This window comes from Bombina bombina, chromosome 3 (genome assembly GCF_027579735.1).
Source record: "Bombina bombina isolate aBomBom1 chromosome 3, aBomBom1.pri, whole genome shotgun sequence".
NCBI classification, from domain to species: domain Eukaryota; kingdom Metazoa; phylum Chordata; class Amphibia; order Anura; family Bombinatoridae; genus Bombina; species Bombina bombina.
The window spans coordinates 193,316,737-193,338,165 of NC_069501.1; the positions used below are offsets into that span (position 1 = coordinate 193,316,737).

Genomic DNA, 21,429 nt, shown 5'->3' on the forward strand with positions numbered 1-21,429 from the left:
AACATATAGATGGAACACGGAGATAATTTAGAGCAACCAAGAGATGGATAAAGATGCTTGGTCGGTCCTACTCTTTCAAATTTGTTGCATTTTGCGTTCAATTGAATGGTCCACCGGATATGAGTGGTGTGTAAAGTTGTACAATTTGTAACAGTTTAATCACTAGTGTTATGTGCCTTATTTTTTTTATTTGAGTTTTGTACCCACAGAGATGCAGCAGAGGTCAGAAAAATTAGGAATGTACAAATGACTGAAAAATTGGGGTATTGTTGTAGAAACTGCTGTAGCAGCGGCCAGAAAAATCGATGTTTGTAAAACATTTATAAAGTGCCCTAAAAGCTTGTGGCTTGAACACTAGTTGTTGGCGGATAAGTCAAGCAAGTCCTCCGTCTTTATAACCAAAAAAAAAAGGCCAGCCTGTGTACCAGTTGTAGCCCAAGCCAGCTCATATCATCATCAGTAGTTTTTTATTCAAATGTATCTCCCAATGTCAGTCCCTTCGGGATCCAGCCCTCATTCATTTTTATAAAAGTGAGATAGTCAAGGCTTTTTTGACCTAGGCGACTTCTCTTCTCAGTGACAAAACCTCCTGCTGCACTAAAAGTCCTTTCGGACAGGACACTTGAAGCGGGGCAGGCCAGAAGTTCCATTGCAAATTGGGATAGCTCAGGCCACAAGTCCAGCCTGCACACCCAGTAGTCAAGGGGTCCATCGCTCCTGAGAGTGTCGAGATCCGCAGTTAAAGCTAGGTAGTCTGCTACCTGTCGGTTGAGTCTTTCTCTAAGGCTGGATCCCGAAAGGCTCTGATGGTGCATGGGAGTTAAAAAGGTACGCATGTCCTCCATCAACAAGACATCAGGAAAGCGCCCGGTCCTTGCCGCCGTGGTCGTGGGAGGAGGAGGATTAATTTCATATCTTCCCCTGTTACATTCCCGTGGTGCTGTGACATCACCCTTATACGCTGTGTAAAGCATAGTTTTTAATTTATTATGAAAATGCTCCATCCTTTCCGACTTGCGGGAATTTGGTAACATTTCAGGCACTTTATGCTTATACCGGGGGTCGAGGAGCGTGGACACCCAGTACAGGTCGTTCTTCAGCTTTTTTATACGAGGGTCCCTCAACAGGCACGACAGCATGAAAGAACCCATTTGAACAAGGTTGGATGCTGAGCTAATCATGTCGCGTTCCTCCTCCTCACTGATCTCACTGATGGTATCTTCTTCCCCCCAGCCACGTACAACACCACGGGTACCAGAGAGGTGACAACAACGAGCACCCTGGGATGACTGTTGTGCTCGGTCTTCCTCCTCCTCATCCTCCCCAAAGCCACATTCCTCCTCTGACTCCTCTTCCTCACAATCCTCTTCCTGCGTTGCCGCAGGTCCAGCAAGCAATGCTGATTCGGCTGTTTGCGGGGGTGATGGACACCACAACTCTCCCACTTCCTCTTCACGCTCATCTACTGCCTGATCCAGCACTCTTCGCAGGGCACGCTCCAGGAAGAAAACAAATGGTATGATGTCGCTGATGGTGCCTTTGGTGCGACTGACAAGGTTTGTCACCTCCTCAAAAGGACGCATGAGCCTACAGGCATTGCGCATGAGCGTCCAGTAATTTGGAAAAAATATCCCCAGCTCCCCAGAGGCTGGCCTAGCACCCCGGTCATACAAATACTCATTAACAGCTTTTTCTTGTTGGAGCAGGCGGTCAAACATTAGGAGTGTTGAATTCCACCGTGTCGGGCTGTCGCAAATCAAGCGCCTCACTGGCAGGTTGTTTCGACGCTGGATATCAGACAAGTGCGCCATGGCCGTGTAGGAACGCCTGAAATGGCCACACACCTTCCTGGCCTGCTTCAGGACGTCCTGTAAGCCTGGGTACTTATGGACAAATCGTTGTACAATCAGATTACACACATGTGCCATGCACGGCACATGTGTCAACTTGCCCAATTTCAATGCCGCCACCAAATTACTTCCATTGTCAGAAACAACCTTGCCAATCTCCAGTTGGTGCAGAGTCAGCCACTGATCCACCTGTGCGTTCAGGTCGGTCAGGAGTGCTGGTGCGGTGTGACTCTCCGCTTTCAGGCAAGTCAACCCCAAGATGGCGTGACACTGCCGTACCCGGGATGTAGCATAGTACCTGGGGAGCTGGGGGGGTGCCATAGATGTGGAGCAAGACGCAGAAGTTGAAGAGGACTCAGCCGAGGAAGAGGTTATGGAAGAGGATGGAGTAGGAGGAGTAGAGGAGGTAGCAGCAGGCCTGCCTGCAAGTCGTGGCGGTGTCACCAACTCTTCTGCAGAGCCACGCATTCCATGCTTGTCAGAAGTCAGCAGGTTTACCCAATGCGCAGTGTAGGTGATATACCTGCCCTGACCATGCTTTGCAGACCAGCTATCCGTGGTCATATGGACCCTTGCCCCAACGCTGTGTGCCAGACATGCCATAACTTCCTTTCTCACAACAGAGTACAGGTTTGGGATTGCCTTTTGTGAAAATAAATTTCTGCCAGGTACCTTCCACTGCGGTGTCCCAATAGATACAAATTTTTTGAAAGCATCAGACTCCACCAGTTTGTATGGTAAAAGCTGGCGGGCTAAGAGTTCAGACAAGCCAGCTGTCAGACGCCGGGCAAGGGGGTGACTTTGAGAAATTGGCTTCTTACGCTCAAACATGTCCTTGACAGACACCTGACTGTGGGCTTTCACTTTGTGTGCTGCTTCTACTCATGTGTTCTTCCCATCGGCCTTTGTGATGGGAGACCATGTGCCTTCGCAAAGCAGTTGTACCTAGGTGGCTGTTGGACTTCCCACGACTCAGTTTCTTTTGGCACAGGTTGCAAATGGTATCGCTGTTGTCAGAGGCAGACACACAAAAAAAATGCCACACTGCTGAGCTCTGCGATGACGGCATTCTGGTGGTGGCAACAGCATGCGTTGATGGGCATCGGCGGGCTGTCTGGCTGACCCCTGGTGACGATGCATGCTGTCTGACTGTGCCACTAGCTCCTTGAGACGACCTCCCCGTGCTTCCAAATCGTCTCCTCCTCCTCCTCCTCCTCTCTGTCTCCCCATCTGAACTTTCCCCCTCTTCTTCTTCTCTTCTAGCAGGCACCCACGTGACATCCACCGACACATCATCATCAACCGCTTCACTTGTATCTGAAACATCAAGAAAGGAAGCAGCAGCGGGTACAACATCATCATCATCATCACACCGTACCTCCATGTCGGTAATGCTGCCTGACTGAGACTGATCACTATTATCTACATCCTCTGTCAATGATGGTTGCGCATCACTCATTTCTTCAAAATGATGTGTCAATAACTCCTATGACAGATCAAGTGAAGCGGCTGTGGTGCTAGTGTTGGTGGTGGTGACAGGCGGCGGAGTGGCACTGGTCACTTGAGACCTGCCCAAAGCACAGCTGGACTTAGATGGTGCGTCAAGGTTAGGAGGACTAGCAGTGGAAGCTGAAGAAGATTGGGTTTCCTGTGTTAGCCATTCAACTAGGTCCTCCTCAGAAGTTTTTGCATCCCCCCTGGCACCCGGCGTCTGAACAATGTGCATATTTGTAGGGTCTAAAGGAATCACAGCACCACAACCACGGAACCTGCGGGGTGGCCTGCCTCTGCCTGTCATTTTTTTTTAAATGGACACTAACAATACTATTACACCAATTGAGTGGTGGCACTGTGAAAGTGGGCACAGTATACGCTGTGAGACTGACAACAACAAAAAAGACAGATGTTTTAAAAATCACAAATTGTTAATTTTTTGAAATATTACTAGTACTGTGGCAACAAATATGATTGTTTGGCACTATTTGGCAAATGAGCCTGTCTGGCACACACGCTGGGAGAAAGGAAACTGCAATTCAATGGCAATAGGAGACTGAAGAATCACAGTCAAAACAGTTATGATTAACAAAAATTCCAATCCTGTTACAATAAATATGAGTGGTGGCACTAATTGGCTAGTTGGGACTGGCACACAGGCAGGCAGGCAGGAGGAAAATGCAATTCAAGGGCACTAGTATACTGCAGATTGACAGTCAAAACAGTGTTGATTGACAAATTTTGCAATACTGTTAAAAGAAATATGATTGCTAGCACTAATTGGATAGTTGGGCCTGGCACACAGGCTGGCAGGCAGTAGAAAAGTGCAATTCAATGGCACAAGCAAAATGAGGATTAAGATCAACAATCAAGATTTTTTTTATTTTAATTAGTAACTATACTGTGACAACAATTAGGATTGGTGTAAATAGTTGGCAAGACGGCCTGGCACAAAAGGATGGCAGGCAGGAGGTAGATGCAATTCAAGGACACTAGGAGACTGATTAATGACAGTCAAAACAGTGATGATTGACATTTTTTGCAATACTGTTAAAAGAAATATGATTGCTGACAACAATTGGCTAGGTGGGCCTGGCTCACAGCAGGCTGCAAGGCAGGAGGAAAGTGCTATTCAATGGCACCAGCAAACTGAAGTTTCAAATCACAGCAACTATTACCAAAAATTTTAATTTTTAATTATTAGAATACTGTCACAACAAATATGATTGGTGTAAATATTTTTTAAGTAGGCCTGACACACAGGCTTGGAAGGCTGTAGAAAAGTGCTATTCTAGGGCACGAGCAAACTGAGGATTAAGATCATCAACAATAAAGATTTTTTTAATTGTAATTAGTAACTATACTGTGACAAAAAATTAGGATTGGTGTAAATAGTTGGCAAGACGGCCTGGCACAAAAGGATGGCAGGCAGGAGGGAGATGCAATTCAAGGACACTAGGAGACTGATTACTGACAGTCTAAACAGTGATGATTGACAATTTTTGCAATACTGTTAACAGAAATATGATTGCTGACAACAATTGGCTAGGTGGGCCTGGCTCACAGCAGGCTGCCTGGCAGGAGGAAAGTGTTATTCAATGGCACCAGCAAACTGAGGATTCAAATCACAGCAACTATTACCAAAAATTTTAATTTTTAATTATTAGAATACTGTCACAACAAATATGATTGGTGTAAATATTTTTTAAGTAGGCCTGGCACACAGGCTTGGAAGGCTGTAGAAAAGTGCAATTCAAAGGCACGAGCAAACTGAGGGTTAAGATCATCAACAATAAAGATTTTTTTAATTGTAATTAGTAACTATACTGTGACAAAAAATTTGGATTGGTGTAAATAGTTGGCAAGACGGCCTGGCACAAAATGATGGCAGGCAGGAGGGAGATGCAATTCAAGGACACTAGGAGACTGATTACTGACAGTCTAAACAGTGATGATTGACAATTTTTGCAATACTGTTAACAGAAATATGATTGCTGACAACAATTGGCTAGGTGGGCCTGGCTCACAGCAGGCTGCAAGGCAGGAGGAAAGTGCTATTCAATGGCACCAGCAAACTGACGATTCAAATCACAGCAACTATTACCAAAAATTTTAATTTTTAATTATTAGAATACTGTCACAACAAATATGATTGGTGTAAATATTTTTTAAGTAGGCCTGGCACACAGGTTTGGAAGGCTGTAGAAAAGTGCAATTCAAAGGCACGAGCAAACTGAGGGTTAAGATCATCAATAATAAAGATTTTTTTAATTTTAATTAGTAACTATACTGTGACAAAAAATTTGGATTGGTGTAAATAGTTGGCAAGACGGCCTGGCACAAAAGGATGGCAGGCAGGAGGGAGATGCAATTCAAGGAAACTAGGAGACTGATTACTGACAGTCTAAACAGTGATGATTGACAATTTTTGCAATACTGTTAACAGAAATATGATTGCTGACAACAATTGGCTAGGTGGGCCTGGCTCACAGCAGGCTGCAAGGCAGGAGGAAAGTGCTATTCAATGGCACCAGCAAACTGAGGATTCAAATCACAGCAACTATTACCAAAAATTTTAATTTTTAATTATTAGAATACTGTCACAACAAATATGATTGGTGTAAATATTTTTAAGTAGGCCTGGCACACAGGCTTGGAAGGCTGTAGAAAAGTGCAATTCAAAAGCACGAGCAAACTGAGGATTAATCAACACTAAAAAATGTTTTTATTTAAATTAATAACTATACTGTCTGACTGTGACAACAATTATGATTGGTGTAAATAGTTGGCTAGACGGCCTGGCACAAAAGGCTGGCAGTGGCAGGCAGGAGGTAAATGAAATTCAATGGCACTAGGACACTGAATATTTGCAGTCCAAAAAATTATGTTTTTTTTTTTTTTTTTATTACTGTTACAAGAATTGTGATTGGTGCCACTAATTGGCTACTTGGGCCTGGCAGACAGGCTGGCAGATATGAGTCGTGGATGGTAGGTAGGGCAGCAATTTAACACAGTATGCTGTGTAAGTGAAAAAAACACAGGACTGATAGAAAATTAAGTTACATTACACTAGCAAAATATTTTAAAATTTTAGATTTTAATATTAAAATTATGTTAAGAAGTGCAATGCACATATGACTCTATGAGTGGTCGCACTGGCTGGCTGCTACGTAGGGCAGCAATTATAACAACAGTATGCTGTGTAAGTCAGATAGACAGTTAGACACAGGCCTGATAGAAAATACAATTAGATTACACTAGCATAATGATTTAAAGACTTTTGTTTGGAAATTTTAAGAAAAAGGTTAAGCACATACATATGAGTCGTGGCTGATAGCCTTGGAAGGGCAGCTATTAAAAACAGTAGGCTCTGTATGTCGGATACACACACGCCTGATAGAAAATACTATTAGATTACACTAGAAAAATGATTGAAATTATTTTTTTGGGGGGGAAATTAAAAAAAGGTTAAACACATATGAGTCGTGGCTCATAGACTAGGGAGGGCAGCAAGTAAACACAGTAGGCTCTCTATGTCAGCAAAACACACAGGCCGGATAGAAAATTATATTAGATTACACTAGCAAACAAATTTAAACTTTTTTTTTTTTTTATATTAAAATTAAGGTGAAAGAAAAATAGATATGAGTGCTGGGTGGCTGCCTGGCACAGACCAATTAACCAAAAGACTGAAAAAAAAGAGGTATATTAATGCTGAGTGAGCCTGACAGACACAGGCATGATAGTAAATGTAATTAGATTACACTAGAAAAATATTTTTTTGTGTTTTTTTCTTAAATTAAAAATAATGTTATAAACGGATATTAACACTGGTGGCTGCTGGCTGGCACAGAGCAATGAACCAGAGTATATGCTGTGTGATACTGGCCTGATAGAAAATGAAAAAAAATTACACTAGAAAAATAATTATATTTTTGGGTTAGTTAAATTTAAACTAATGTTGTTAGGGAGATATCAGTGGTGGCAGTAGTCACAGCATATGCTGTGAGCCTTAAACACACAGCTGAAAGCCAGGCAAATGCTAATAAAAAAAGAAAAACAAAACAAAAACGGCACGAAATATAGCCCTAAAAAGGGCTTTTTGGGGTGCTGTGCTTGCAGCAGAGATGAGTGGAGTCCTTCTGGACTGTAAATACACTAGCCTAGCTATGTTTTTCCTATTAATGTCAGGAGCAAAAACACAACACGTCCTCTCATTAAAAAAGCAAGGTCGTTATGAGTCTAAAATGGCGGATTCCGAGTAGCTGGGAGTGTCTGTGAGGGAGTGCCTGATGTTGATTGGCTCTAATGTAATAGAATTCTATCAGCCAATCGGAATTAAGGTAGAAAAAATCCTATTGGCTGATGCAATCAGCCAATACGATTGAAGTTCAATCCTATTGGCTGATCCAATCAGCCAATAGGATTGAGCTTGCATTCTATTGGCTGATTGGATGAAGACTTATCCCGGCTTCGTTGAGGACTATGGCCTGGCTTGGATGAAGACGTCTCCCGGTCGATCTTCGGGGTGTTAGTGTTAGTTTTTTTTAAGGGTGTATTGGGTGGGTTTTATTTTTAAGCTAGGGTTTGGACGGCAAAAGAGCTAACTGCCCTTTTAAGGGCAATGCCCATCCAAATGCCCTTTTCAGGGCAATGGGGAGCTTAGGTTTTTTTAGATAGTATTTTATTTGGGGGTTGGTTGTGTGGGTGGTGGGTTTTACTGTTGGGGGGGTTGTTTGTATTTTTTTTACAGGTAAAAGAGCTGATTACTTTGGGGCAATGCCCCGCAAAAGGCCCTTTTAAGGGCTATTGGTAGTTTAGTTTAGGCTAGGGTTTTTTTTTATTGGGGGGGGGGGGCTTTTTATTTTAATAGAGCTATTAGATTAGGTGTAATTAGTTTAAATATCTGTAATTTGTTTATTATTTTCTGTAATTTAGTGGGGTTTATTTGTACTTTAACTAATTTAATTTAATTTAGGTAATTGTATTTAATGTAGTTAATTTATTTAATTATAGTGTTGTGTTAGGTTTTATTTTACAGGTAAATTTGTATTTATTTTAGCTAGGTAGTTTTTATATAGTTAATAACTATTGTACCTAGTTAAAATAAATACAAACTTGCCTGTAAAATAAAAATAAACCCTAAGCTAGCTACAATGTAACTATTAGTTATATTGTAGCTAGCTTAGGGTTTATTTTATAGGTAAGTATTTAGTTTTAAATAAGAATAATGTAGTTAATGATAGGAATATTTATTTAAATTATATTTAAGTTAGTGGGTGTTAGGTTTAGGGTTAGACTTAGGTTTAGGGGTTAATAACTTTAATATAGTGGCGGCAACGTTGGGGGCGGCAGATTAGGGGTTAATAAATGTAGGTAGGTGGCGGCGATGTTAGGGATGGCAGATTAGGGGTTAATACTATTTAACTAATGTTTGTGAGGCGGGAGTGCGGCGGTTTAGGGGTTAATATGTTTATTATAGTGGTGGCGACATTTGGGCCGCAGATTAGGGGTTAAAAAGTGTAGGTAGGTTGCGGCGACATTGGGGGCAGCAGATTAGGGGTTAATAAATATAATGTAGGTGTCGGCGATGTTGGGGACAGCAGATTAGGGGTTCATAAATATAATGTAGGTGGCGGTGGTGTCCGGAGCGGCAGATTAGGGGTTAAAATTTTTATTACAGTGTTTGCGATGCGGGAGGGCCTCGGTTTAGGGGTTAATAGGTAGTTTATGTGTGTTAGTGTACTTTTTAGCACTTAAGTTATGAGTTTTATGTTACGGCGTTGTACCATAAAACTCTTAACTACTGACTTTTAAATGTGTTAGGGATCTTGACATGGTAGGGTGTACCGCTCAATTTTTGGCCTCCCAGGACAGACTTGTAATACCGGCGCTATGGAAGTCCCATAGAAAAAAGTCTTTACAAAGTTTACGTAAGTCGTTTTGCGGTAAGGCCAAAGAAGTGTGCGGTGCCCCTAAACCTGCAAGACTCGTAATAGCAGCGGGCATAAAAAAGCAGCGTTAGGACCTCTTAACACTGCTTTTTTACCCTAACGCACAACTCGTAATCTAGCCGCTTATTTCTTTTTCTGAAAACAGTAGAATGATGGACTTTACCAAAAAGCTGTAATTTTGCTTCATCTGTCCACAGCACATTCTCCCAAAAGGATTTTGGCTTTCTCAGGTAAGTTTTGGCAAACTCCAATCTGGCTTTTTTATGTTTCTGTGTCAGCAGTGGGGTCTTCCTGGGTTTCCTACCATAGCGTCCCTTTTCATTCAGATGGCGATGTATAATGCCAGCTTACACATTTGTACCCTGTGTCTGAAGGTCAGCTTGAATTTGTCTGGAAGTTGATTGAAGTTCTTTATGCACCATTCGAACAATCCTTCGTTGCAATCTTTGAACAATTATTCTCTTTCGTCCACGTCCAGGGAGATTAGCTACAGTGCTATGGGCTGTGAACTTCTTGACAATGTTGCGCACAGTGGACACAGGAATATTAAGATCTCTGGAGATTGACTTGTAACCTTAAGATTATCCATGCTTTTCCACAATTTTTGTTCTCAAATCCTTAGACAATTATTTGCTGCTCTTTCTCTTCTCCATGCTCAGTGTGGCACACAGAGACACACAACAGAAAGCTTGAGTCAATTTTTCACCATTTTAACTGGTTTCCGGTGTTATTTCTATATTGTCAGAACCTGTTAATTGATACCGTGAGTTTAATTACAAATTAATGCTCCTTAACTGGATCCGCCGCCTCTGGCGGCGTACAGCAATCAACCTGATCAAATACGATCGGGTTGATTGACACCCCCTGCTAGCGGCTTACTGCTTATGCATTGCTGAATGACGACAGTGTATGCTGTCCGCATTCAGCGATATCTGGCGGACATGATACGCTGCAGCGTATCATGTCTGCCAGACTTTGTTAAATCGGCCCCATACACTTTTGAGCCTTGAAACATGCAATTTTATTTTTAAACAATTTTAATATATTTGAATGTGTTTTTAATAGAAATACATTCCTATGTTCTTCACTTAGAAGAAAATGGTTTTATTTTTAAATATAAATTTCTATATATATCTGTATATATTCATAAGGATATGAAGGTATAGATATATATTTTAGAAAAAATATACAGAGAAATATATATTTAAAAATAAAAAGACTATTTTCTTCTAAGTAAAGAACATAGGAATGTGAAGTATTCCTAATGCACATTCGCCTTAAGTGAAGTTGATCTAGTGCAGTGTGGGGTTAGCGCGAGAGTGATAACTGTAAATGAGGAAAGAAAATTATTGACATTTATGACCCCTAAATGTTGGTTCACTTTTGAAACATCATACATATACTGATAAAAAAAAGTAGATTATTAACTGTGTACAGTCAGGGCACTCCTGGTTTTTAATGTAAACAAAAAGTACACACTGCTTGTAAGGTAGGAGAATGTAAAACCTGAAGAATAAATAGATTGAAAAGGGAAGCAGAAATCTCTTGGTCACTGTACAGCACATTTCCTTTGCAGTTTTATTTAGCACTTAAGTAATAGCTGTGGTTGTTAGCTCGTGTGCCTGCTAAACCTCCATAACAAGTCTGCCAGTTTCTGGCAATTGTCAATACGTCCATTCCAATTTTTCGCAGCTGCAGCTTCCTTCAAATTATAGCACATACTGTACCTTGCAGGCATGTTCTAGTCTGCTGAGCTTGACACTTATTGACAATTAGATGATCTGGACAGCAGGGAAGCCGGACCAAGCAATGCACTTGCAGCTATCCCCCTTTAGGCTGTGTGACTTTGGCATCAATGTAATGGAAAGCTTAAAAGACCCCTCCCTGAACCTCTGATAAATAGATTACAAGGGATTGGCTTATATAAAGACTGTGGCTGGAGCTGCTGTTTTTTTTTTCCTTCTTCTTAAAGTCAGCTTAAGAGGGGGTGGTTTAGAAACAAACTAAACCTTTCACCAACTTGTAGATCAGCTCACTGTTGGTAGTCACACTTCAAGTGAACTTATATTGCTTCTCTATTGGAAGATTCCCCGCCAGGGCTTATTGTACATGGAATACGAAGAAGATGATGATATTCTTTTTGCTAAATGGATGAGTAGTTTTTGGGGCCACAGTGGCATTGAAGAGGATGACAAAGATGTGAGAACTCACAGGAAACGTCAGTCACGTGCTCTGTCTGAAAGGAGAGCATCTCTTCCCTGCCCGGTATGTTAACAAGTGTGTCTCAATTCTAGTCCTCAAACAGATTTACACATTAGATTTGTAGTGTTTGCCTGCTTGTTGTCATTAGTGACTAAATTATGGTGACAAACTGAAGCACAGAATCCCTTAAAGATACAATACACTCAAAATGTATTTTCCACATTTTTTTTAATTACAGTATATATAATGAAAAAAAATGTAATGTACTTTCATTTTTTTATTTTCCACTGTGTCATTTTAACTCTGAAAATTTTGTTTTTTTCCCACTGTCCCTAAAGGATCTGGAATGCATCCCCTATATTTCACAACTTGACCCAGCAACATGATAGAGTAGAGGAGGAGCTCATTTTATCATCCCTAATTTGCCACAGCAAAGTAGACCAGAAAAGTGAACACATCTGTCTTTAAAAGGGACATGTCTGCACAATAATGCATATTTTGTTAACAAATTGATAGTTTAAGGGCTTTTTCAACACAGTGCTTATTTGAGGAGATATATATATACTAGGCCTATTTATAAAAATAAAGTTTACTGTCTATTTAAAATCAGGCTGAAAATTATGTTTACGTTCAGAAGTGTTTAGATTCTCAGCAGCAACAAGCAACATATTAAGGGTATGCGTGACTGAGTGCTTACAGATTAAATAAAATCAATCCCCCAGCATAAAAACAGTGCTATCTTTAGACCTTTTATTATCAGACTGCTATTCCGGTATTACAAATATTTTATATGTTTTTAAATGAATATGTTCTGTGTGTGTATTAATAGAAAAAAAATCAATTCATGGATTAATTTCAATGTGTTTACAATAAACTGTTTTAAAAAAAGTCTGCTTAGTTTTTTTTTTTAACAGTTTGGCATGGACTAAGTGCTAAGCAGTATCTTCTGGGGCATTGGCACCAATCAAATGTTTTGTATTCTGTGAGATAGGCACCTGGTGCATGCTCTGTACTGATCAGAGTTAAGAAGGCTAAGAATTTCTTATCATAAGGTATTTTGTGAGCTTGCTTAGCAAATTATTCTAATTTTACATATCATAGAATAGTTTGAGATTGAATGTCCCTATAACTGACATTGCAAACACTATATCAGGGTTCTAGCATAACATTATCTTGAATAGTTTTGAAGGTAATTTTAATATCCTTTGGGGGAAGTACATTTGGGATAGCATGAAATGTTTCTCATTAGAATGTCTATAAAAATGTATGGCATGTTTGCTGAATTAACAAAATGGTGAGTTTCTTTCATTGGAAAGTTCAGGTTATAATCATTTGGCATCAAAATAATGTAATCTGCATGAAGGTGTAATATTAACAGGCTAGTGTGCTGCTGTTTTGCTTATAGAGAGATTCCAGCCAAAATTGAAATAAGATGCATTTCAGTTTTGAAAAGAATAATTTTTGTAATATGCATGTATTAGAAAAAATGCTTCTAATAAAAGCTATAGCTGTTTCAAAAGTGTATATTAAAGGGACATGATACCCAAATGTTGAAGCACATGAACGTGGTGCAGCATAACTGTTAAAAGCTGACTAGAACATATCACTTGAACATCTCTATGTAAAAAATGTCCTAAGTATTCATACCCCACTGTAAAGAGACTTTAAGCAGCCAGTCAGGATGCTTGTCCCAGGACTTGCTAGGGAGTGTGCATCAGGCATGTGCAGGGACACAGTCATGTTATTTTCCTATTCAATTTAAGTAAGTTCTATGAAAGCATTACTTCAGCACTTCTGATGCTGAATGGCTATTGTTTTTTTGTTTTTTTTCAAAGTATAACTGTTTACACAGCAGTTGAGGTAAAATATCTTCATTTTTTACATAGAAATGCTCAGGTGATATCTTCTTGTCAGCTTTTTACATTTGTGCTGCATCACTTTCAAGTGATTTAGCAAATTAGTATTGTGTCCCTTTAAATATGCACCGTGCACCAGGATTTTAAACAAAACAATTTCTCAGAGAGCCTAAGGTGCTTCTTTTATCTGGTAATGACTACATTTGTTAATTGCTGACATGATACAAGCCCCACTGGCTCTTTGAGCAACTGCAGTATTTACAATGATGGTGTACTAATAATATCTAGCTATGCTTCAATGCTTCACATGCACATGTAGGGAAAAATGTTAACACTAAAACAATGATAACATTTACTAGATTAATTTTTGCCATTACATGTATATTGTGTTTCTATTAAAAAATGTAATTAATCTATTTGTAATTCAATTTTGATCAGAATGTCCCTTTAAAATCTGTAACTTACAATAGGTCCTCTAAGACTGCAGATTTAAAAGGTGATAACATAATGTGCATACTCTTATTTTGAATACTTAATTTGGACTAGAGTCTTCTTTTCTCTGAATAAGTTATCACTAAGGGCCTGATTCTCTAAATCTCTCTGGTCTGGTGAGTTTATTTAAGAAGCCTATTCATAACTGCAAGGTTCCTCAAAGAATTCTAAGCAGGGTTCTGGATGTGACAGAGACACACACATGACAATATAATGCCTGTGAGTTTTTTTTTATATTTAGGCACCTAGGGGTCAATTTATAATAACCTGTCCGCCTGCTCTGAGGCGGCGGACAGAAATCAACCCTATCAAATATGCGGGGGGCGGCATTGCACTAGCAGTTCACAAGAACTACTGGTGCAATGATAAATGCCGAGAGCGTATGCTGTCGGCATTTATTGATGTGCAGCGGACATGATACGCTACTTCGTATCATGTCCACTCACACATTAATAAATTGACCCCTTAGTCTTTGTTTACATACTAGTGTTCATTTTCATCTTTAGATACTAGTGTTCATGTTCATCTTTACATACTAGTGTTCATGTTCATCTTTACATACTAGTGTTCATGTTCATCTTTACATACTAGTGTTCATTTTCATCTTTACATACTAGTGTTCATGTTCATCTTTACATACTAGTGTTCATGTTCATCTTTACATACTAGTGTTCATGTTCATCTTTACATACTAGTGTTCATTTTCATCTTTACATACTAGTGTTCATGTTCATCTTTACATACTAGTGTTCATGTTCATCTTTACATACTAGTGTTCATGTTCATCTTTACATACTAGTATTCATTTTCATCTTTACATACTAGTGTTCATGTTCATCTTTACATACTAGTGTTCATTTTCATCTTTACATACTAGTGTTCATGTTCATCTTTACATACTAGTGTTCATGTTCATCTTTACATACTGAAATGGAGTAATTACAGTAACTAATTCAGAGAGAGTTTTGAGATTAGTGAAGTAGCCTTTGTCACAAGGGGCCTGTTGCAAAAACATTTTAACTTTTAAAAAGATTGTCAGCTGTTTCTTTTCTTTCAACAAGTACAATGTTAATAATTGTTGATATTTCATTTTGTATTAGCTGAAGTCTATAGTTTAGATATCAACATGTGTGATATATATCAACATACATTATAATGGATTTGCTAATATAAATTAAGAGTTTGCAGGTAAACTACAGGCTGAGCTTTTTTTTTTTTTAAAGAAATGTACAGTTTTATTGTCAGATTATTGGAATGTATTAGTTGGGTCATATGCATTTATATTTCTCAGCTATCAGCTATGTATTTTCATGTTCTTTTTACTGGAAACAAATGCCATGCATAACAATATCCCACGTGTCGCCTTTGGTAGCATATGGGTTAAAGGGATATGAAACCAAACATTTGTTTTGTTATTCAGACAGAGCATAACATTTAACACCAAGTTTCCAATTTACTTCTATTATATAATTTGCTTAGTTTCCATTATATTCTGTGTAAAATAAATACCTAGGTATGCGGCAAGAACACTACATGGCAGAACATAACACTGCCATCTAGTGCTCTTGCAAATGAATAACATTCTTGCAAAACTGCTGCCCTACAGTGCTCCAGAAATGTTCTGACTCCTAAGCATACGTACCAGTTTTCAACTAAAGATACCAAGAGAATGAAGAAAATTAGAAATAGAAGTACATTAGAATGTTGTTTAAAATTGTATGCTCTATCTGAATTAGGAAATAAAAAATTGGGGTTTCATATCCCTTTAAGTTCTAAACAACATTTGAGAAAAATTACAATATATTTTATTTGGTTACCAGCCTTGTATAAAGCTATTAAGCAAATATATATATATTACATGTATGCAATGCATAAATGTATAACCCCTCATATGTGATCACTGCACTCTGTCTATAAACATTTCTATTCTGCTACTGGGGAATTATCTTTAGGTTTCCTTAGTGGTGTCTACAGAAATTACTCCTGGGAAGAAACATTTACAGGAGGTCCACAATGGGATTGTGGGCCAGTCATGTCATGTGCAGGTGGGGTTATGCATGGGTGGGTTAGGTGTTCTATGTGAGTAGCTGGTGTGTGCCTGAGTTGCAGGGGAAAGTGACTGACTACCACTTTTGGGAAGCCACAGGGTGCAACCATTATGCTGGGGGTGGGGGGCAAGTGCCTGGCAATGCCACTGGGTTTCCTTTAGTAAATATGATATTAAACACAGTCATTTATTTTACTGTACTATATGAACATTTGTATATATTATTTAATAATGTGTTTGGGGCTAAAAGTTCATTATATTTACTAGAAATCGGAGATTAACTTGTTAATAAGAAGTAGCTAAAATTTAAATGTGTGTGTTTTTTATTTACACTGACAGATTAGTATATTAAATGTAGTTTAGTATTTCTTGATCCTCTGTCATGTGGCTAACAAGTATGATACCAAGTTAAAGGTATTGCTAAGCTGCAAATGACTACGGACTGGAGACCATTGGGTAAGTGTTTTGGTCCCCAAATCCTGGCCTAAGCCCCTCCCTAGGCTCTGCCCCATTACACCCAAATTTTGCATCAATAATAAATAATAATAAATAAATAAATTAGTATAGTAAGTGATAATGCGTAAGGTCATATTCTGTATTTATTCACTTTTAATTGAATATATTTTAGTCATAATTCTACAAATAATAACTGTGATACAACAGAGGAGACAATACTATTTTAATAACTTAAAGCTGTAATTATCCCAGAATTATTTCTGATGGCTATAAGTACCAAAAGGAACCACATAAAAGTCCTCCCTTATTTATTGCCAGCTATAATGATCCCAGTGCACTGGAGCAGACCCCAGGCCATATCCACATCCTCTAATTTTTGCTATGAGCTTAAATGATCCCAGTGCTCTGGAGCAGACCCCGGGCAGAACCATGTCCACTTAATATTGTCCAGTGTACTGGAGCAGATCCCAGACCATATGCACAAACCCTTATTTTGGCTATGAGCTATAATGATCCTTGTGCACTGGAGCAGACCCCAGGCCATATCCACGTCCCCTTATATTTGCTATGAGCTATAATGATCCCAGTGCACTGGAGCAGACCCTGGGCCAGAACTATGTTCTCTTATTATTGTCCTGTACAGTGAACCAGAGCCCAGACCAGATTTCATGTACCCTTATTTTTGCTATGAGCTATAATTATCAAGTACAATGGAGCAGACCCCAGACCAGATTCATATTCCTTTAGTTTTGTTACCAGCTATAATGATCCCACTTCACTGGAGAATATCCCAAACCACATCAACCTCCCCTTATTTTTGTTAAATATTGTCATTTAGAGAAGCGCTCTACCAGGAATGAACAACAGCTCAGTAGCTTGTTCTATGGCGAGTAACCACCTAGGAGCAGCCTCTTTTAGCACAGTTGTGCTTTATTTCACGTAATTAGCAAGAGTCCATGAGCTAGTGATGTATGGGATATACATTCCTACCAGGAGGGGCAAAGTTTCCCAAACCTCAAAATGCCTATAAATACACCCCTCACCACACCCACAAATCAGTTTTACAAACTTTGCCTCCTGTGGAGGTGGTGAAGTAAGTTTGTGCTAGATTCTACGTTGATATACGCTCCGCAGCAGGTTGGAGCCCGGTTTTCCTCTCAGCGTGCAGTGAATGTCAGAGGGATGTGAAGAGAGTATTGCCTATTTGAATTCAATGATCTCCTTCTACGGGGTCTATTTCATAGGTTCTCTGTTATCGATCGTAGAGATTCATCTCTTACCTCCCTTTTCAGATCGACGATATACTCTTATATATACCATTACCTCTACTGATTCTCGTTTCAGTACTGGTTTGGCTTTCTACTACATGTAGATGAGTGTCCTGGGGTAAGTAAGTCTTATTTTCTGTGACACTCTAAGCTATGGTTGGGCACTTTTATATAAAGTTCTAAATATTTGTGTTTAAACATCTATTTGCCTTGATTCAGGATGTTCAATATTCCTTATTTCAGACAGTCAGTTTCATTATTTGGGATAATGCATTTGAATAATCAATTTTTTTCTTACCTTAAAATTTGCCTTTTTTCCCTGTGGGCTGTTAGGCTCGCGGGGGCTGAAAATGCTTCATTTTATTGCGTCATTCTTGGCGCGGACTTTTTTGGCGCAAAAATTTTGTTTGTTATTTCCGGCGTCATACGTGTCGCCGGAAGTTGCGTCTTTTTTTACGTTTTTGCGCCAAAAATGTTGGCGTTACCGGATGTGGCGTCATTTTTGGCGCTAAAAGCATTTAGGCGCCAAATAATGTGGACGTCTTTTTTGGCGCCAAAAAATATGGGCGTCATTATTGTCTCCACATTATTTAAGTCTCATTGTTTATTTGCTTCTGGTTGCTAGAAGCTTGTTCACTGGCATTTTTTCCCATTCCTGAAACTGTCATTTAAGGAATTTGATCAATTTTGCTTTATATGTTGTTTTTTCTTTTACATATTGCAAGATGTCTCAGATTGGTCCTGAATCAGAAGATACTTCTGGAAAATCGCTGCCTGATGCTGGATCTACCAAAGTTAAGTGTATTTGCTGTAAACTTGTGGTATCTGTTCCTCCAGCTGTTGTTTGTAATGAATGTCATGACAAACTTGTTAATGCAGATAATATTTCCTTTAGTAATGTTACATTACCTGTTGCTGTTCCATCAACATCTAATACTCAGAGTGTTCCTGTTAACATAAGAGATTTTGTTTCTAAATCCATTAAGAAGGCTATGTCTGTTATTCCTCCTTCTAGTAAAAGGTCTTTTAAAACTTCTCATTTTTCAGATGAATTTTTAAATGAACATCATCATTCTGATTCTGATAATGATTCCTCTGGTTCAGAGGATTCTGTTTCAGAGGTTGATGCTGATAAATCTTCATATTTATTCAAAATGGAATTTATTCGTTCTTTACTTAAAGAAGTCTTAATTGCATTAGAAATAGAGGATTCTGGTCCTCTTGATACTAAATCTAAACGTTTAAATAAGGTTTTTAAATCTCCTGTAGTTATTCCAGAAGTTTTTCCTGTCCCTGATGCTATTTCTGAAGTAATTTACAGGGAATGGAATAATTTGGGTAATTCATTTACTCCTTCTAAACGTTTTAAGCAATTATATCCTGTGCCATCTGACAGATTAGAGTTCTCTACTCTTGCTAAACGTACTACTATTCCTACGGCAGATAGTACTTCCTTTAAGGATCCTTTAGATAGGAAAATTGAATCCTTTCTAAGAAAAGCTTACTTATGTTCAGGTAATCTTCTTAGACCTGCTATATCTTTAGCGGATGTTGCTGCAGCCTCAACTTTTTGGTTGGAAGCTTTAGCGCAACAAGTAACAGATCATAATTCTCATAGCATTGTTAATCTTCTTCAACATGCTAATAATTTTATTTGTGATGCCATCTTTGATATCATTAGGGTTGATGTCAGGTATATGTCTCTAGCTATTTTAGCTAGAAGAGCTTTATGGCTTAAAACTTGGAATGCTGATATGTCTTCCAAGTCACCTTTGCTTTCCCTTTCTTTCCAGGGTAATAAATTATTTGGTTCACAGTTGGATTCTATTATTTCAACTGTTACTGGGGGGAAAGGAACTTTTTTACCACAGGATAAAAAATCTAAAGGTAAATTTAGGTCTACTAATCGTTTTCATTCCTTTCGTCACAATAAGGAACAAAAGCCTGATCCTTCCCCTACAGGAGCGGTATCAGTTTGGAAACCATCTCCAGTCTGGAATAAATCAAAGCCTTTTAGAAAGCCAAAGCCAGCTCCCAAGTCAACATGAAGGTGCGGCCCTCATTCCAGCCCAGCTGGTAGGGGGCAGATTACGATTTTTCAAAGAAATTTGGATCAATTCGACTCACAATCTTTGGATTCAGAACATTGTTTCACAAGGGTACAGAATAGGCTTCAAGATAAGGCCTCCTGCAAGAAGATTTTTTCTTTCCCGTGTCCCAGTAAATCCAGTGAAGGCTCAAGCATTTCTGAAATGTGTTTCAGATCTAGAGTTAGCTGGAGTAATTGTGCCAGTTCCAGTTCTGGAACAGGGGCTGGGGTTTTACTCAAATCTCTTTATTGTACCAAAGAAGGAGAATTCCTTCAGACCAGTTCTGGATTTAAAAATATTGAATCATTATGTAAGGATACCAACATTCAAAATGGTAACTATAAGGACTATTCTGCCTTTTGTTCAGCAAGGGCATTATATGTCCACAATAGATTTACAGGATGCATATCTGCATATTCCGATTCATCCAGATCACTATCAGTTTCTGAGATTCTCTTTCCTAGACAAGCATTACCAGTTTGTGGCTCTGCCGTTTGGCCTAGCAACAGCTCCAAGGATTTTTACAAAGGTTCTCGGTGCCCTTCTGTCTGTAATCAGAGAACAGGGTATTGTGGTATTTCCTTATTTGGACGATATCTTGGTACTTGCTCAGTCTTCACATTTAGCAGAATCTCATACGAATCGACTTGTATTGTTTCTTCAAGAACATGGTTGGAGGATCAATTTACCAAAAAGTTCATTGATTCCTCAGACAAGGGTAACCTTTTTAGGTTTCCAGATAGATTCAGTGTCCATGACTCTGTCTCTGACAGACAAGAGACGTCTAAAATTGGTTTCAGCTTGTCGAAACCTTCAGTCTCAATCATTCCCTTCAGTAGCCTTATGCATGGAAATTCTAGGTCTTATGACTGCTGCATCGGACGCGATCCCCTTTGCTCGTTTTCACATGCGACCTCTTCAGCTCGGTATGCTGAACCAGTGGTGCAGGGATTATACAAAGATATCTCAATTAATATCTTTGAAACTGATTGTGCGACACTCTCTGACGTGGTGGACAGACCACCATCGTTTAGTTCAGGGGGCTTCTTTTGTTCTTCCGACCTGGACTGTGATTTCAACAGATGCAAGTCTGACAGGTTGGGGAGCTGTTTGGGGTTCTCTGACAGCACAAGGGGTTTGGGAATCTCAGGAGGTGAGATTACCAATCAACATTTTGGAACTCCGTGCAATTTTCAGAGCTCTTCAGTCATGGCCTCTTCTAAAGAGAGAGTCGTTCATTTGTTTTCAGACGGACAATGCCACAACCGTGGCATATGTCAATCATCAAGGAGGGACTCACAGTCCTCTGGCTATGAAAGAAGTATCTCGAATACTGGTATGGGCGAAATCCAGCTCCTGTCTAATTTCTGCGGTTCATATCCCAGGTATAGACAATTGGGAAGCGGATTATCTCAGTCGCCAAACGTTACATCCGGGCGAATGGTCTCTTCACCCAGAGGTATTTCTTCAGATTGTTCAAATGTGGGGACTTCCAGAAATAGATCTGATGGCTTCTCATCTAAACAAGAAACTTCCCAAGTATCTGTCCAGATCCAGGGATCCTCAGGCGGAGGCAGTGGATGCATTGTCACTTCCTTGGAAGTATCATCCTGCCTATATCTTTCCGCCTCTAGTTCTCCTTCCAAGAGTGATTTCCAAGATTCTAAAGGAGTGCTCGTTTGTTCTGCTGGTGGCTCCAGCATGGCCTCACAGGTTTTGG

The 21,429-nt window shown here is 39.4% G+C and overlaps 1 protein-coding gene across 1 annotated transcript in view; it reads left to right on the top strand.

Annotated features, from left to right (window-relative positions):
* Positions 1–11,222: 11,222 nt before the first annotated feature.
* Positions 11,223–21,429, top strand: part of LNP1 (leukemia NUP98 fusion partner 1) — a 211,169-nt gene continuing 200,962 nt past the window's right edge. The window contains exon 1 of the mRNA XM_053706064.1: positions 11,223–11,563. Coding sequence (XP_053562039.1) covers positions 11,408–11,563 — 156 coding nt within the window. The 5' untranslated portion in view covers positions 11,223–11,407. The remainder of the gene's footprint in view (positions 11,564–21,429) is intronic.